General features: G+C 46.3%; 1 protein-coding gene across 1 annotated transcript in view; it reads right to left on the bottom strand.

Annotated features, from left to right (window-relative positions):
• The window catches only part of b4galnt4a (beta-1,4-N-acetyl-galactosaminyl transferase 4a), a 493,079-nt gene that overhangs the window by 10,748 nt on the left and 462,691 nt on the right, over positions 1-19,640 (bottom strand). Inside the window, exons 12-14 of the mRNA XM_064930637.1 lie at positions 6,481-6,581; positions 6,113-6,186; positions 4,595-6,015 (exon numbers count right to left, since the gene is read on the bottom strand). Coding sequence (XP_064786709.1) covers positions 4,595-6,015; positions 6,113-6,186; positions 6,481-6,581 — 1,596 coding nt within the window. The remainder of the gene's footprint in view (positions 1-4,594; positions 6,016-6,112; positions 6,187-6,480; positions 6,582-19,640) is intronic.

Genomic DNA, 19,640 nt, shown 5'->3' with positions numbered 1-19,640 from the left:
GAGCATAGGCATATAGGTCTACTCCTGAATGCTGATTGGCGACTCTCTTAAGGATTCGACCCTTTTTAAAGATTTTCGCATAAAATGACAGACCCAAATCTAACTGCCTGTAGCTCAGGACCTGAAGCAAGGATATACATATTCCTGATACCACTTGAAAATAAACACTTTAAAGTTTGTGGAAATGTTAAATTAAATGTAGGAGAATATAATGCATTAGATCTGGTAAAAGATAATTCAAAGAAAAAACATGTTTCTTTGTATTTTTTTGTACCCTAATGTTTAACACTAGATGGCAGCAGTGTATGTGCAACATTATAGACTGATCCAATGAACCATTGCATTTATGTTCAAAACTTTGTATCAAGACTGCCCAGATGTGCCTAATTGGTTTATTAATACATTTTCAAGTTCATAACTGTGCACTTTCCTCAAACAATAGCATGATATTATTTCACTGTAATAGATACTGAAAATTGGACAGTGCAGATAGAATAACAAGAATTTAAGCTTTCTGCCAATATCAGATATGTCTTTGTCCTAGGAAATGTTCTTGATACTTACAGCCTCATGCTAATCACATTAGCCTACGCTAGCTCAACCATCACACGGGGGACCCACCGATCCTGTTGAGGCGCATTCCAGCAGGAGTCTATTCCACAAGTTACTACCAGCTAAATCTATGACGTTAAAATGACTATTTACTCTGTTCCAGAGTAGCAAGCAAGGGATAAGAACATTGCCAGCTACTATGGCAATGGAACATTTACAACAAACGACTGGCAACCAAACCAATAGAACAAACCACTATCTTGTGGAAGGATGAAATAGTATGAATAAATCCATAAAAATAATGTTTTTAATTCAAATATTTCAATCATTATTTTAATATGTTGGTAACCCGTTGCATAACAGTGATAATGCCCTCGAAGCCGGTGTTTGGAGGATACATTGGCATGGATTGTCAGCGCGGGCCTAACACCTCTGCCAATATATCCTCCAAAAACTCTAAACACTACCTATGATATTAGTTTGTTCACATAAAGATATGTAATTAATCTCTATTGAACCAAAAAAATCAGGAAAGGAGTCCTATTTTGACAGTAAAATATAGCAATTACAGTCTTAATTGTCAATCCAAAATTAATGACAATCACTGGATTAGGTTGCACAACATCTTGAAAAATACCTCCCTGCTTGGACGTGTAAGAAAAAAATATATTTAAAAAATATATAAATATATTGAATACCTCCGAAGTCTATTTATTACATTCTTAATAAAGCACTATGAAGTACTTTATTTAGCCAGGGGCTGGTGCTACCAACTGTAAAAGTTAGTGGGACCAGTGACACCAGGGGAAAATGTCTGGAGCCCTGTAATAGTAATTAACACTTAGGGTGTGACAGGCACTAATTTGTATTATAAACTGGATGGTTCAAGCCCTGAATGCTGATTGGCTGACAGCTGTGGTACAGTGGGGCAAAAAAGTATTTAGTCAGCCACCAATTGTGCAAGTTCTCCCACTTAAAAAGATAACAGAGGCCTGTAATTTTCATCATAGGTCAACTTCAACTATGACAGACAAAATTAGATTTTTTTTAAAAAAAAAATTTTTGTAATGAATTTAAATGCAAATTATGGTGGAAAAAATGTATTTAGTCACCTACAAACAAGCAAAGTTTCTGGCTCTCACAGACCTGTAACTTATTCTTTAATGGGGTGGCAGGGTAGCCTAGTGGTTAGAGCATTGGACTAGTAACCGAAAGGTTGCAAGTTCTAATCTCCGAGCTGACAAGGTACAAAATCTGTCGTTCTGCCCCTGAACAGGCAGTTAACCCACTGTTCCTAGGCCGTCATTGAAAATAAGAATTTGTTCTTAACTGACTTGCCTAGTAAAATTAAAGGTAAAAAAAAAAAGGCTCCTCTGTCCTCCACTCGTGACCTGTATTAATGGCACCTGTTTGAACTTGTTATCAGTATAAAAGACACCTGTCCACAACCTCAAACAGTCACACTCCAAACTCCACTATGGCCTAGACCAAAGAGCTGTCAAAGGACACCAGAAACAAAATTGTAGACCTGCACCAGGCTGGGAAGACTGAATCTGCAATAGGTAAGCAGCTTGGTTTGAAGAAATCAACTGTGGGAGCAATTTTTAGGAAATGAAAGACATACAAGACCACTGATAATCTCCCTCGATCTGGGGCTCCACGCAAGATCTCACCCCGTGGGGTCAAAATGATCACAAGAACGGTGAGCAAAACTCCCAGAACCACACGGGGGACCTAGTGAATGACCTGCAAAGAGCTGGGACCAAAGTAACAAAGCCTACCATCAGTAACACACTATGCCGCCAGGGACTCAAATCCTGCAGTGCCCGACGTGTCCCCCTGCTTAAGCCAGTACATGTCCAAGCCCATCTGAAGCTTGCTAGAGAGCATTTGGATGATCCAGAAGACGATTGGGAGAATGTCATATGGTCAGATGAAACCAGAATAGAACTTTTTGGTAAAAACTCAACTCGTCGTGTTTGGAGGACAAAGAATGCTGAGTTGCATCCAAAGAACACCATACCTACTGTGAAGCATGGGGGTGGAAACATCATGCTTTGGGGCCGTTTCTCTGCAAAGGGACCAGGACGACTGATCCGTGTAAAGGAAAGAATGGGGCCATGTATCGTGAGATTTTGAGTGAAAACCTCCTTCCATCAGCAAGGGCATTGAAGATGAAACGTGGCTGGGTTTTTCAGCATGACAGTGATCCCAAACACACCGCCCGGGCAACGAAGGAGAGGCTTCGTAAGAAGCATTTCAAGGTCCTGGAGTGGCCTAGCCAGTCTCCAGATCTCAACCCCATAGAAAATCTTTGGAGGGAGTTTAAAGTCCGTGTTTCCCAGCAACAGCCCAAAAAACATCACTGCTCTAGAGGAGATCTGCATGGAGGAATGGGCCAAAATACCAGCAACAGTGTGTGAAAACCTTGTGAAGACTTACAGAAAACGTTTGATCTCTGTCATTGCCAACAAAGGGTATTTGTATCAACAGTATTGAGATTAACTTTTGTTATTGACCAAATACTTATTTTCCACCATAATTTGCAAATAAATTCATTAAAAAACCTACAATGTGATTTTCTTGATTTTTTTTTCTCATTTTGTCTGTCATAGTTGAAGTGTACCTATGATGAAAATTACAGGCCTCTCTCATCTTGTTAAGTGGGAGAACTTGCACAATTGGTGGCTGACTAAATACTTTCTTTGCCCCACTGTATATCAGACCATATACTGAACCACGGGTATAGCAAAATATATTTTTACTGCTCTAATTCCATTGGTAACTATTATAATAGCAATAAGGCACTTCAGGGTTTTTAGTTATATGGCCAATATACCATGGCTGTATCCAGGCCCTCCACATTGCGCCGTGCATAAGAACAGTCCTTAGCCGTGTTATATTGTCCATATACCACACCTCCTCGGGCCTTATTGCTTAAATATAGCCTAAGTCATTATCTTTTATAATGTACAGTATAAGGCTTAAGCAGGCAGGCAGACAGACAGACAACTAGAAGAAGCACAGTGACAGCAGAGAAGATACGGAGACAGATAGACAGCACAAAAGGGAGGCAAACAAAATGTCTAGAGCAGAGCCACAGTTACAGTGGTGGGTTGTATTTCCAGTGGTGTTTTCACATATTGTATTTGTTTTAAGGAAGTGGCTGCGGATCCAACTTTTCAGGATCTTTAGCATAACGTTACTGTAAGACAAAAACACCAGCGCATTTTTCTCGTGGCCAAAACTCAACAGCTCGTGCCACTAGGCAAAATACACAGGTTGGCTATTCTACAGTTAGTTAACAACATCTGCTCTAAAATTCACTCTGCACATCAGTCAAAAAAACCCACTGTAGGCTACTTCGAAACAACACTGTATAACTCAAGATCTAAATGCATATCCCCATGAAACTGATTGAGATGAAATGGTTGATGGGTATGATGAATGCGGTGGTGTGGATATATTTGGTTCCGTTAGGTAGAATACTGTGATTATTATGTGAGACATTGACTCAACATGATCCAACTTTATTAAACAAGCACCATTCGCCTGAGCAGCCTGTTCTCTGTGCGTAAAAGTCCCCCAAAAAGTCTGATATGCAGCCACAACCTTGTTTTAAACATGAGTTGGTTAAAAAAAGAAGAGGAGGGCCATGTCTCGCCAGTCACTTGTACCGAAACGGTTAAGAAACGCTATACTGTACAGCCCTAACACCTGTGTCTATGTAGGGTGTGTGTGTAGGGTCAGGGTGTAGGATTTATGTTTGGGGATGGGGAGTGTGGGAGGCGGTGACTTGGCGGGGCATGCAGTGATGTGTGCTGGTGGGGATAAAATGCCAGGGCTGAATTCTTGTCCCGGTCTGACCGTGGACGCAGTGATGCTGAACGTAATAAATGACTCAACATACCCTACTCTCCTCTATGTAAATACTATGGGTGGTTTAAAGGCCGATTAGATATGTTGGTAAAAGGTCAACATCAACCAATATATCAGTCTGGCTCAATTCAATACAATCAGAAGCAGTTAAATCACAACAAACCTCAGCCCAGCCTGGACGCGCCTCTTCAGCCTCGTAACTGTAGTCGGACACCCCACCCTCCTCTGGTTCTGGGTCTGGGTCAGCGTTCGAGCGGATTGGATCAGGGTCTGGGTCGGGTTCTGAGGGTTCTTGGTCTGGGTCGGGTTGTTTTTGCTGTGACTCAGTGATCTCAGAGGTTTTGAGGTATGAGGTGACCCTGGTTCCTAGCCTGCTTTCAACCCTGCTCTCGATAGTTTGGGGATTCTCCAAAGAGTTGGGGGGAGTGGGTGAATGAGGTGGTGGGGGCTGGAGGTGCTGGGGCAATGGGGTGCCTCTTTTACTGGGTAAGGTGGAGTCTGCCGCAGCCTCTCTTTCTGGGGGTATGTGGGGCTCCCTTCCCCCTCCTCTAACTCTCCTCCTCTCTCTGTCTCGGAGCCTCACTACCGCCACCCTGCTGGCAGCCTGGTGAACTGCGCCTTGTCTGCTAACACTAGCATTAGTGCCACGTGGGGGAGCTTTGCCGTCTCTTAGTGGGGGTTTGGGCCAGAGTTGGGGGGCAGTGACGAGCCCCCTGCTCCCCGCTCCCCCTCTCCCCCTGGATCGAGTGCTCTGGAGGTTGACCAGTCTGGTGGTCTTTCCACTCTGGTACAGAAACACCCCAGGAAAGACCTCTCTCGGATGACGCGACCCAGGACCCCTGCCCCTCTCCCTCTCCGCCCTCCTCTCCTCCTTCTCTCGCTCCCTTTCTTTGACCGGCCGTGGCCTGGTGATGTAGATCTTGTTTTCATTCTTCTTTTCCCTATTGTTGGTGTTGCCGGCGGCGGCAGCGTTTTTGTCATTACCATGGTTACGTGCGGCGTTATCATGGAGACGGGCGTTGGCGGCGTTGTTGCCGGGGGCGGAGTTACTAAGGATCTGCTTGGCACGGCTGGCAAGGGCCGAGAGAGAGGTCTTCTGGGGAAAGAGAAGGGACGACTTGCTCAGTTTGGGAGGGGTCTCCTCTCCTGCACCCCCTCCTCCTCCCTTCCTGTCCGGCCCCCCGGGTCCTAGCTCAGAGGGACCCGTCCTGATCCAGGAGAGGGAGCGACCGTGGACCACGTTGTCCAACTGCGGGTGCAGCTCCTCGCTCTCTGCCTCGGGTCTCTCTAGAAGTCCCCTCCTGGAGGTCTGTCCCCCTCTTCTCCTCGGCCCGTCCTTGTCCCACTCTCTGTCTGTCTGTCCATCACTCTTGAGGAATTGTTTTTTCTCTCTACGGACCACAATACTGTTCTCCTCCTCCCCCTCTCTTTCTCCAAGGGTGGGTCTGGAGGTGTGGATGGATAGGCTGGGGTGGGAGGTCCTCTTAGCTGATAGGCTAGGCGGTGCGGTCCTATTTGGTGATTGGGTACCTACGATCTCGGCCTCATCTTCCGGGTCCACCCCTTCCTCCTCTTCCGGGAAATCTGTGGCAACAGAGAAAGTTAATCGTTAAAGGGTGTGTGTGTATGTTTGTTTTGTATGTATATGTGTATCTGTGTGTCAGTGGGTGTGTGTACTTACCGTCTGGGTTAGGGAAGAAGAAGGGTCTATCATCGTCCTCCTCGTCTATCTTCATGTACTTGTAGAAGCCAAACCTGTCAGAGAGAGCACGAGAGCGAGAGAGCGAGAGAGACAGTTAGCACACACATATACACAGAAGTCTAACAATACACCAAATAAGTGTTTCTCTTTCTCTCTTCTTTCTTTTCTGTTGTATATATTTTTATGTTTGCATCTCTCCACCTATATGCTTTTGAGAGTGGTTACATTTGTCCATCTTCATCCTTCCAAACCAAGTGGTGGAGCAGGCATATTTCTCTGCTCTGCTTCCATCTGTGAATTACAATATAATAATCAACTGTATGTGGAAAATAGCCAACCGAACTTACTTCTCCAAGTAGATGGGCGACTCCCTGTAGAAACACTTGTTCTCTCTCTCCATGTGTGTCAGACGTGTAAAGTCATTGGGATAAATGAAGGACAGGTACACCTGAGGGAGAGACAAACAGGGACAAGTCAGTGAATAAAGACAGAACTAATAGATACAGTGGTAATAACATGTATGGATAAATACTGATCAAGTGCAGAGTCCTGTTCATTAAGGAAAAGGGTTTGCAAAGGAAAAGGAAAGTCCAGGGTAGCCCCTTACTGTTTCAGTCTGTTTTTATCCGTTTGGTGCCTAATGAATATGACCCTGGTATTCCTTCCTCAAAAAATATGATATTTATCTGTTAATAATATTTTGGTGTAATAACACACTTTGACCAAAAGAGAACCCTAGAGGTTTGTTCAGCGCTGTCAGAAGAAGAGAGAAGAAGATGAGTTTTAAACACCCAAACAGTAGATATCAATTTTTTCGAGCTGAAAGATGATGGCCAGAGCTTACCCATGAATTTGCACAACAATGTAGGTCAATAAGTCATAGTCTTTGTCAAAGTATGATATATTTGGGCATGAAGTGACAATACCGAACTGCCCGCTTCGTGAACATTTGTGCCAATGAGGTGTCTTTCCCTCTGAAATGACGTGGACATTTTTTTCATCTATGTTTCAGGGCTGGGTTAAATATGAATGGTAGCACCCACCAGTATGGCATTGTTTATGAATCAGAAACACATGCAGCGTTTGAGAGTCGCGACTGAGCTGAGCAATATAATAGATCATCATTTAAGAATGATGGACTGAGTTCTTGGGGAACTTCAATGCTGCAGAAATATTTTGGGACCTTTCCCCAGATCTTGTGCCTCGACACAATCCTGTCACGGAGCTCTACGGACAATTCCTTCGAGGTGTGTGCCTTTCCAAATCATGTTGAATCCATTTAATTTACCACATCTCAAGGATAATCAATGGAAACAGGATGCACCTGAGCTCAATTTCAAGTTTCGTAGCAAAGGGTCTGCATACTTATGTAAATGAGGTATTTCTGTTTGGTTTGTATCCTCCACAGATATGAAATGTGTTGCAGCGGAGGCTCAGGCTTAAATGCCATTTAGGGAATTATAAACAGTGGGGAATGTGCTAAGTGAAGATTGTGTTTGTTTTTTATGATCATGTTTTGAAATTAAGTATTTTATTGAGATTTTATATTGATGTGTGTTTTGTATTGTGTAGGGCTCATTTGAAAAAGAGACTTGGTCTCATTATGACACCCTGTTCAAATATATATATATTTTTTAATTTAACCAGGTAGGCTAGTTGAGAACAAGTTCTCATTTTCAACTGCGACCTGGCCAATATAAAGCAAAGCAGTGCAACAAAAACAACAACAGAGTTACACATGGGAAAAACAAAAGTACAGTCAATAACACAATAGAAAAATCTATACACAATGTGTGGAAATGGAGTAAGGAGGTAAGGCAATAAATAGGCCATAGTAGCAAAGTAACACTGGAGTGATAGATGTGCAGATGAGGATGTGCAAGTAGAAATACTGGTGTGCAAAAGAGCAAAAAAGTAAATAAAAACAATTTAGGGATGAGGTACGTAGTTGGATGGGCTATTTACAGATGAGCTATGTACAGCTGCAGTGATAGAAAAGCTGCTCAGATAAGGAAATATAAGCTGCAGCTTCAGCAATTTTTGCAATTCGTTCCAGTCATTGGCAGCAGAAAACTGGAAGGAAAGGCGGCCAAAGCAGGTGTTGGCTTTGGGGATGACCAGTGAGATATACCTGCTGGAGCGTGTGCTACGGGTGGGTGTTGTTATGGTGACCAGTGAGCTGAGATAAGGCGGAGCTTTACCTAGCAAAGACTTATAGATGACCTGGAGCCAGTGGGTCTGGAGACGTATATTTAGCGAGGGTCAGCCAACGAGAGCATACAGGTCGCAGTGGTGGGTGGTATATGGGGCTTTGGTGACAAAACGGATGGCACTGTGATAGACTGCATCCAATTTACTGAGTAGAGTGTTGGAGGCTCTTTTGTAAATGACATCGCCGAAGTCGAGGATCGGTAGGATAGTAAGTTTTACGAGGGTATGTTCGGCAGCATGAGTGAAGGAGGCTTTGTTGTGAAATAAGAAGCTGATTCTAGATTTAATTTTGGATTGGAGATGCTTAATATGAGTCTGGAAGGAGAGTTTACAGTCTAACCAGACACCTAGGTATTTGTAGTTGTTCACATATTCTAAGTCAGAACCGTCCAGAGTAGTGATGGTAGTCGAATGGGTGGGTGTGGGCAGCGATCGGTTGAAGAGCATGCATTTAGTTTTACTAGTGTTGTAGAGCAATTGGATGCCACAGAAGGAGTGTTGTATGGCACTGAAGCTCGTTTGGAGGTTTGTTAACACAATGTCCAAAGTAGGGCCAGATGTATACAGAATGGTGTCGTCCGCGTAGAAGTGGAACAAGGAGTCACGCACAGCAAGAGCGACATCATTGGTATATACAGAGAAAAGAGTCGGCCCGAGAATTGAACCCTGTGGTACCCCATAGAGACTGCCAGAGGTCCGGACAACAGGCCCTCCGATTTGACACACAGAACTCTATCTGAGAAGTCGTTGGTGCACCAGGCGAGGCAGTCATTTGAGAAAACAAGGCTGTTGAGTCTGCCGATAAGAATACGGTGATTGACAGAGTCGAAAGCCTTGGCCAGGTCGATGAAGACGGCTGCGCAGTATTGTCTTTTATCGCTGGCGGGTATGATATCGTTTAGTACCTTGAGCGTGGCTGAGGTGCACCCGTGACCAGCTCGGAACCCGGATTGTACAGCGGAGAAGGTACGGTGGGATTTGAAATGGTCAGTGATCTGTTTGTTAACTTGGCTATCAAAGACAGGCAGGGCAGAATGGATATATGTCTGTAACAGTTTGGGTCTAGAGTGTCACCCCCTTTGAAAAGAGAGGTTGAACAGACTAGTAACAGGAGTTGCAACAATGGTGGCAGATCATTTTAGAAAGAGAGGGTCCATATTGTCTAGCCCAACTGATTTGTACAGGTCCAGATTTTGCAGCTCTTTCAAAACATCTGCTATCTGGATTTGGGTGAAGGAGAAGCTGGGGAGGCTTGGGCAAGTAGCTGCGGGGGGTGCAGAGCTGTTGGCCGGGGTTGGGGTAGCCAGGAGGAAAGATTGACCAGCCATAGAAAAATGCTTATTGAAATTCTCAATTATCATGGATTTATCGGTGGTGACAGTGTTTCCTAGCCTCAGTGCAGTGGGCAGCTAGGAGGAGGTGCTCTTATTCTCCATGGACTTTACAGTGTCCCATGACTTTTTGGAGTTAGAGCTACAGGATGCATATTTCTGTTTGAAAAAGCTAGCCTTTGCTTTCCGAACTGTGTGTATTGGTTCCTGACTTCCCTGAAAAGTTGCATATCGCAGCGACTATTCGATGCTAGTGCAGTACCCCACAGAATGTTTTTGTGCTGGTCGAGGGTAGTCAGATCTGGAGTGAACCATGGGCTATATCTGTTCTTAGTTCTACATTTTTTGAAAGGGGCATGCTTATTTAAGATGGTGAGGAAATGACTTTCAAAGAACAACCAAGCATCCTCTACTGACGGGATAAGGTCAATATCCTTATAGGAAAGCCGGGCCAGGTCGATTAGATAGGCCTGCTTGCAGAAGTGTTTTAGGGAGCATTTGACAGTGATGAGGGGTGGTCATTTGACCGTGAACCCATAACGGATGCAGGCAACGGATGCATGCAATGAGGCACCTGGGGACACACAGGGCCTGGGTTAACCTCCACATCACCCGAGGAACAGAGGAGGAGTAGGACGAGGGTACGGCTAAAGGCTCTCAAATCTGGTCATCAAGTTCTTTGGGGACGGAGAATAAGAATAGATTCAGGGCATAATGTACAGACAGGGGTATGGTGGGGTGCGGATACAGTGGAGATAAACCTAGGTATTGAGGGACAATAAGAGAGGTTGCGTCTCTGGAGGCAATAGTTATGCTAGGTGACGTCACCCCATGTGTGGGAGGTGGGGCTCCTCAGTAAAATAACAATGATAACTACCCTAAACAACAGTATACAAGGCATATTGACAGAGAGAGACATAAAGCGAGGCAAAAAGCAATCACAGGTGTTGATTGGGAGAGCTAGCTAAGACAACAATGGGTAAGACAGCAACAGCTAATCAGACACACAGGGCCTGAGTTCGAAGGCTGGGGCCGACAGATAAACAAAATAAACAAAATGGAATACCGTGATTAATGAACAGTCCAGCAGGCACCAGCTTATGTAGCCTTGTGATCATAGGGTCCAGTGAACAGCAAAAGATGAAACAGGTAAGTCGTTACTACGCTAGCAAGCGGGAGACACAGCGTTCATAAAGATAGCAGGCTGGGGCTAGCAGAAGCATCTTCACCGACGTCCTACAAAGGCCGGTTGAGGGCACATCGGACAGAACATCGGACAGACCAGTCATGATGGATTGGTGGGGCGCCGTGTCGACAAAGGCTCCAGGCCAATTGGCAAAAGAGGTATTGCAGCTGGAGTAATTTCGTAATTTCGTTTGCTAGCCGGGAGATGCGCTTGGCTCAAGGCTAACTGGTGCTAGCTTCGGGACAAGGGCGTTAGCCACTATAGTCACTCGGTAGCAGCTAGTTGCGATGATCCGATGCAAAGGTCCAGAGCTTACGGCAGGAATCCGGGGATGTAGTGGCTTCTACTAGCATTAGTGAAGAGTCCGGGAGGCATCAGCTGTGTAGCTGAGTGATTATATGGTCCACTGAGCAGGCTGGGAGATGAGCCTGGCTCAAAGGCTAGCTTCGGGGCTGGGCCACTCGGTAGCAGCTAGCTAGTTGTGATGATCTGGAGTAATGGTGGAGAAAAGCAGTCCGATATACTCAAGGTTGATATCGTGTTGTGCAGACTGGAGGGTATTATCCAGGGTAAAAGCGGCTGATGTCTGAGCTCGAGGTAAAGGCCGCTAGCAGCGGCTAACAATGACTAAATAGCTAGTAGCTAATTAGCCGGTTAGCATCTGATGGCTAGCTGCTGATGGAGGTTCTAGCTATAAGGTCTAAAAAAAGAAATAGCAGATCCATATCACATTCTGTGAGGCGGGTTGCCGGAAGGTATATTTAATTTAAAAATGGAAAAAGAGATTGAAATATTTTTGAATATATTTAAAAAACGATGAAAAAGGACAACATTTACATGGGACAAAGGCAAACATGTCTGCACTGCTATACGTACTTGCAATGTAAAAAATAAAGGTTAATTAAAATAATGAATTGATATATAGCTAGCTAGCTTGCTGAAATGAAAACAGAGAATAAAGAATATCGCTACAGTGCCTTCAGAAAGTACACTGCTCAAAAAAATAAAGGGAACACTAAAATAACACATCCTGGATCTGAATGAATGATATATTCTTATTAAATACTTTTTTCTTTACATAGTTGAATGTGCTGACAACAAAATCACACAAAAATGATCAATGGAAAATCAAATTTATCAACCCATGGAGGTCTGGATTTGGAGTCACACTCAAAATTAAAGTGGAAAACCACACAACAGGTTGATCCAACTTTGATGTAGTGTCCTTAAAACATGTCAAAATTAGGCTCAGCCGTGTGTGTGGCCTCCACGTGATTGTATGACCTCTCTACAATGCCTGGGCATGCTCCTGATGAGGTGGTGGATGGTCTCCTGAGGGATCTCCTCCCAGACTTGGACTAAAGCATCCGCCAACTCCTGGACAGTCTGTGGTGCAATGTGGCGTTGATGGATGGAGCGAGACATGATGTCCCAGATGTGCTCAATTGGATTCAGGTCTGGGGAACGGGCGGGCAAGTCCATAGCATCAATGCCTTCCTCTTGCAGGAACTGCTGACACACTCCAGCCACATGAGGTCTAGCATTGTCTTGCATTAGGAGGAACCCAGGGCCAACTGCACCAGCATATTGTCTCACAAGGGGTCTGAGGATCTCATCTCGGTACCTAATGGCAGTCAGGCTACCTCTGGCGAGCACATGGAAGGCTGTGCGGCCCCCCAAAGAATGCCACCCCACACCATGACTGACCCACCGCCAAACCGGTCATGCTGGAGGATGTTGCAGGCAGCAGAACTTTCTCCACGGCGTCTCCAGACTCTGTCACGTCTGTCACATGTGCTCAGTGTGAACCTGCTTTCATCTGTGAAGAGCACAGGGCACCAGTGGCGAATTTGCCAATCTTGGTGTTCTCTGGCAAACTCCAAATGTCCTGCACGGTGTTGGGCTGTAAACACAACCCCCACCTGTGGACGTCGGGCCCTCATACCACCCTCATTGAGTCTGTTTCTGACCGTTTGAGCAGACACATGCACATTTGTGGCCTGCTGGAGGTCATTTTGCAGGGCTCTGGCAGTGTACCTCCTGCTCCTCCTTGCACAAAGGCGGAGGTAGCGGTCCTGCTGCTGGGTTGTTGCCCTCCTACGGCCTCCTCCACATCTCCTGATGTACTGACCTGTCTCCTGGTAGCGCCTCCATGCTCTGCACACTACGCTTACTACAGCAAACCTTCTTGCAGCTCGCAAGGGCTCTGGCAGTGCACCTCCTGCTCCTCCTTGCACAAAGGCGGAGGTAGCGGTCCTGCTGCTGGGTTGTTGCCCTCCTACGGCCTCCTCCACATCTCCTGATGTACTGGCCTGTCTCCTGTTAGCGCCTCCATGCTCTGCACACTACGCTTACTACAGCAAACCTTCGCAACTCGCAACTCGCATTGATGTGCCATCCTGGATGAGCTGCACTACCTGAGCCACTTGTGTGGGTTGTGGACTCCGTCTCATGCTACCACTAGAGTGAAAGCACCGCCAGCATTCAAAAGTGACCAAAACATCAGCCAGGAAGCATAGGAACTGAGGAGTGGTCTGGTCACCACCTGCACAACCACTCCTTTATTGGGGGTGTCTTGCTAAATGCCCAAAATTTCCACCTGTTGTCTATTCCATTTGCACAACAGCATGTGAAATTTATTGTCAATCAGTGTTGCTTCCGAAGTGGACAGTTTGATTTAACAGAAGTGTGATTGACTTGGAGTTACAGTGTGTTGTTTAAGTGTTCTCTTTATTTTTTTGAGCAGTGTATTTACGCACCTTGACTTTTCCACATTTTGTTGTGTTACAAAGTGGGATCCAAATGGATTTAACTGAATTTTGTTTGCCAACGATCTACACAAAATACTCTGTAATGTGAAAGAAACATTTGAATAAAATAAATTGTAATAATGGAAAATACACTTGAATATATCTTGATTAGATAAGTATTGAACACCCTGAGTCAATACATGTTAGAATCACCTTACAGCTGTGAGTCTTTCTGGGTAAGTCTAAGGGGCCGATCCCAACTTAGGAATTTATGCCTTTCCTACGCACGCCTTCCTATGCACTTCTCAGTATTTGGTATTCAGACTTTCCTTATTCAGTCGCATAACACGCACTGCAGGTGTGGTTACCTTGCATACTCTAAATAAAAATCATTCAACCGCTGAAAACTCTCCCACTTGATGGCCAACAGATTTTCTTGTGGAATTTTTCATTCAATGGGGCTTTCAGTACATTCATCTTAAACCATCCCTTTACATATGGTGGTGCACCTTTAATTATAATTTAGTCGACAGAGTCAATAGAATACATTGAGAGAATAGATTCTGAACATATGGATCAATGAAAACGGCAGGTAGCCTAGTGGTTAGAGCATTGGGCCAGTAACTGAATGGTTGCTCGATCGAATCCCTGAGCTGACAAGGTAAAAATCTGTCGTTCTGCCCCTGAACAAGGCAGTTAACCCACTGTTCCTAGGCTGTCATTGTAAATAAGAATTTGTTCTTAACTGACTTGCCTAGTTAAATAAAAGTTCAATGTGAAAAAAGAAAGCAGTCTATGCAAATTAGTCTCTGTTTCAGCACCAACTGGTAGATTTAATAAATACTATGATCTTGTAAATTATTTCGACACATTTTAGGGTTCGGAAAGTATAAACATTTTTATTTTCAAATGCACAAAATACTAGATATTGATGAATACAAAAACAGTGGTTTGATTCATCCTGAAAGTTGTCATATTCAAGTTCAATCCATTAAATGTTGGAAGGTGGAAAAAAATGTACAGTTAGGGTAGGACAATAACAATGCTACGTGTGGTCGGATTTCCATAATGATTCAAATAGGCTACATGTCCTTAATTATTTCACAACGTTAGCCTAATATGATCCACTAATGCTAGTGATCCTTAGGAACAATTTACAAGGACATGACAGAAGAAAGAAAGATAAACAGAATGGAATGATGCAAAAAAAAATGTATGTGGGTATTACTGACGGTGGCTCCCGAAAGCAGGTAATATTTAACATGATAAAAATTGTGAAATAAAATGGAGAAAAGTCCAGGTATATAATAAAAACATTCTAAAGCGTATACATCAACTCGGCAGGTTCATCCCCACAGAAGCCTCCAGTTTAGGTCTCCAAACTTCATCCATGCAAATTACGAGGGCACACAATTACAATTCTGAATAACGGCGCAGCTACTCATATCCTATTTCACTGTGTCTTCCATATGGCTGGTTTCATAAGAAATCATCTATAACAATTGCTGTGTGTACTTACAATTGCCTTCTCCAAACGGATTACTAAATTACCTAGCTCTTATGAATTTACAAATTACAGTGTAGGGAGAATGCTGTTATTTCTATTGGAAAAAATGAAGTAAATGCTTTTTCCAATTGAAACCAGTAGGTCCTTATTCATGGTTTCCTCGCACGTAACGGTGGTGGAATTATTAGGGATTAAATCAAAGTCAGAATACGGTGTAATCTGTAGACACACCTCCGCCACACCTTCATATATGCATGGTCCACCTCAAATGAATAGAGGGTGAATAGCATGCTATTGTCATGACGTGGCCCTTTCTGGGTGTAGATCGTGGAAAATTCTGAATGGTACTCTGAAGTATACATTCTAACCACCTACAACCACAAAAATATTTTGTAACTTCAATAAAAGTTAACCAGAGACTCTGATGAACCCTACAGGACGATCAAGGATTCCAACAGAGAAGACAACAACGACACACAGGCGTAAATATATATACATTGCAATTATTCTCAAATGAGCGCCCGTTCATGTGCAAAGGATTAGCATTTCAATTAATATAATTATAGACTGTGTGTAGTGAATCCATTTGTCTTTCCCGCTCTCTCTCAGTCCCATCCCTTCCTTTTGTCTACCAAGCTGTCATATCAGCTTAGCCCACTAGGGACTTTTCTATCATTGTTAGTAACCAATATTTACAGTTGGTTTGTTATGTATTTCTGTGATTATTTAGTTAATTAAGCAAATTTGTATATTGCTGATTCATCATTTATACTAGGATTCGTGCAGATAACCAATCATTTTATGATGTTAAGATGAGTCTGATAGAAGGTAAAGAATAATTAATGATTGACTGCTATTGTCACGCCCTGGTCTAAGTATTTTGTGTTTTTCCTATTTTATTTGGTCAGGCCAGGCTGTGGCATGGGTTTTTGTATGTGGTGTGTTTTGTATTGGGATTGTAGCTTAGTGGGGTGTTCTAGATAAGTCTATGGCTGTCTGAAGTGGTTCTCAATCAGAGGCAGGTGTTTATCGTTATCTCTGATTGGGAACCATATTTAGGCAGCCATATTCTTTGAGTGTTTCGTGGGTGATTGTCCTTATGTCCTTAGTGTCCTTTTGTCTGTCGTGTATTAGTTTGCACCAGTATTAGGCTGTTTCGGTTTTCGTTACGTTCATTGTTTTTGTAGTGTTTGTATTTTGATTCGTGTTTCTTCAGTTCATCAAACATGGATCGCAATCTACACGCCGCATATTGGTCCGACTCTCCTTCACACCTAGAAAACCGTAACAGAATCACCCACCACAACAGGACCAAGCGGCATGTCAACAGGCTGGAGCAGCAGGAGAAGCAACAGCGGCAGCAGGAGCAACAAAATGAGGAATGGACATGGGATGTTTTGGATGGCAAGGGTTGCTACACATGGGAGGAAATACTGGATGGAAGAGATCGCCTCCCATGGGAACAGGTGGAGGCACTTAGGAGAGCAGAGGCAGCCGGAGAGAGGAGTCGGCGATATGAGGGAACACGGTTGGCATGGAAAGCCGGGAGTCAGCCCCAAAAATGTCTTGGGGGGGAGGATCAGAGGGAGTATGGCGACGCTAGGTAGGAGACCTACGCCAAATTCCTGTGGTTACCGGGGGGCTAGGGAAACCGGGCAGGCACCGTGTTATGCTGAGGTGCGCACGGTGTCCCCAGTGCGGGTGCATAGCCCGGTGCGGTACATTCCAGCTCCGCGTATCGGGCGAGAGTGAGCGTCGAGCCAAATGCCATGAAGCCGGCTCTATGCATCTGGTCACCAGTGCGTCTCCTTGGGGCGGCTTACATGGCACCAGCCTTGCGCACGGTGTCCCCGGTTCGCCTGCATAGCCCAGTGCGGGCTATTCCACCTCGCCGCACTGGCAGAGCGACCGGGAGTATTCAACCAGGTAAGGTAGGGCAGGCTCGGTGCTCAAGAGCTCCAGTGCACCTGCACGGTCCGGTCTACCCTGTACCACCTCCACACACTAGCCCTCCGGTGCCAGCTCCCCGCACCAGGCTTCCTGTGCGTGTCCTCGGCCCAGTATCACTAGTGCCAGCACCACACATCAGGCCTATAGTGCGCCTCGCCTCTCCAGCGCCGCCAGAGCCTTCCTCCTCTCCTGTGCTGCCAGAGTCTCCCGCCTGTTTAGCGCTGCCAAAGCCTTCCCGCCTCTACAGCGCTGCCGGAGTCTCCCGCCTGTTTAGCGCTGCCGGAGCCTTCCTCCTCTACAGTGCTGCTGGAGTCTCCTGCCTGTTCAGCGCAGCCAGAGCTGCCAGCCTGCATGGAGCAGCCAGAGATGCCAGTCTGCATGGAGCAGCCAGAGCTGCCAGTCTGCAAGGAGCTGCCAGTCTGCAAGGAGCTGCCAGTCTGCATGGAGCCGCCAGAGCTGCCATTCTGCATGGAGCCGCCAGAGCCGCCATTCTGCATGGAGCCGCCAGAGCCGCCATTCTGCATGGAGCCGCCAGAGCCGCCATTCTGCATGGAGCCGCCAGAGCCGCCTGCCATGGAGCCGCCAGAGCCGCCATGCATGGAGGAGCCGCCGCCAGAGCCGCCAGTCTGCATGGAGCCGCCAGAGCCGCCAGTCTGCAAGGAGCCGCCAGAGCCGCCAGTCTGCAAGGAGCCGCCACAGCCAGTCAGCAGAGCCAGAGCCCAGTCTGCAAGGAGCCGCCACAGCCGTCAGTCAGCATGGAGCAGCCAGAGCCGCCAGTCAGCATGGAGCAGCCAGAGCCGCCAGTCAGCATGGAGCAGCCAGAGCCGCCAGTCAGCATGGAGCAGCCAGAGCCGCCAGTTAGCATGGAGCAGCCAGAGCCGCCAGTCAGCATGGAGCAGCCAGAGCCGCCAGTCAGCATGCCAGTCAGCCAGAGATCCGCCAGTCAGCCAGACTCTTCCAGATCCGCCAGTCAGCCAGACTCTTCCAGATCCGCCAGTCAGCCAGACTCTTCCAGATCCGCCAGTCAGCCAGACTCTTCCAGATCCGCCAGTCAGCCAGACTCTTCCAGATCAGTCAGCCAGACTCTTCCAGATCCGCCAGTCAGCCAGACTCTTCCAGATCCGCCAGTCAGCCAGACTCTTCCAGATCCGCCAGTCAGCCAGACTCTTCCAGATCCGCCAGTCAGCCAGACTCTTCCAGATCCGCCAGTCAGCCAGACTCTTCCAGATCCGCCAGTCAGCCAGACTCTTCCAGATCCGCCAGTCAGCCAGACTCTTCCAGATCCGCCAGTCAGCCAGACTCTTCCAGATCCGCCAGTCAGCCAGACTCTTCCAGATCCGCCAGTCAGCCAGACTCTTCCAGATCCGCCAGTCAGCCAGACTCTTCCAGATCCGCCAGTCAGCCAGACTCTTCCAGATCAGTCAGCCAGACTTCAGATTCCAGATCCGCCAGTCAGCCAGACTCTTCCAGATCCGCCAGTCAGCCAGACTCTTCCAGATCTCAGCCAGACTCTTCCAGATCCGCCAGTCAGCCAGCCAGCAGTCAGCCAGACTCTTCCAGATCCGCCAGTCAGCCAGACTCTTCCAGCCAGTCAGCCAGACTCTTCCAGATCCGATCAGCCAGATCTTCCAGATCCGCCAGTCAGCCAGACTCTTCCAGATCCGCCAGCCAGCCAGACTCTTCCAGATCCGCCTGCCAGAGCTTCCCCAGTCTCAGTCCCAGATCCGCTCAGCCCCTCAGTCCCGAGCTGACTCCCTCAGTCCAGTGGGGTCCAGTGGGTGAGGACTACTTCCAGGCCATGGTCGGCGGCGAGGGTGGACTATCTTCCAGAGGACAGGATCTGAGGAAGCCAGCCAGGGACTAAGACTTTGATAGAGTGGGGTCCAGCTGCCCCTCAGTCCCCTGCCCCTCAGTCCCGAGCTGCCCCTCAGAGTGGGGTCCGACCAGGCCCGTAAGGACGCGAGGAAGAGGGGACAGACGCCACCGTGGACCCACCCGGACCCTCCCCTATGGTTTTTGGTGTTGGCCGGGAGTCCGCACCTTGGGGGGGGGGTTCTGTCACGCCCTGGTCTAAGTATTGTGTTTTTCTTATTTTATTTGGTCAGGCCAGGGTGTGGCATGGGTTTTTGTATGTGGTGTGTTTTGTATTGGGATTGTAGCTTAGTGGGGTGTTCTAGATAAGTCTATGGCTGTCTGAAGTGGTTCTCAATCAGAGGCAGGTGTTTATCGTTATCTCTGATTGGGAACCATATTTAGGCAGCCATATTCTTTGAGTGTGTCGTGGGTGATTGTCCTTATGTCCTTTTGTCTGTTGTGTATTAGTTTGCACCAGTATTAGGCTGTTTCGGTTTTCGTTACGTTCATTGTTTTTGTAGTGTTTGTATTTTGATTCGTGTTTCTTCAGTTCATTAAACATGGATCGCAATCTACACGCCGCATTTTGGTCCGACTCTCCTTCACACCTAGAAAACCGTAACAGCTATTTATATAAAAGATCTTTAAGAGTGGATTTGGGAGATAGCTTCCGTGGTGCCCCAGATTCCCAATGATTTAGTTAATGCCTGATTAATTT

This window comes from Oncorhynchus masou, chromosome 22 (assembly GCF_036934945.1).
Source record: "Oncorhynchus masou masou isolate Uvic2021 chromosome 22, UVic_Omas_1.1, whole genome shotgun sequence".
NCBI classification, from domain to species: Eukaryota; Metazoa; Chordata; class Actinopteri; order Salmoniformes; family Salmonidae; genus Oncorhynchus; species Oncorhynchus masou.
The sequence above is the reverse complement of the archived record's forward strand: the minus strand, read 5'-3'. Positions and strand labels throughout refer to the sequence as shown.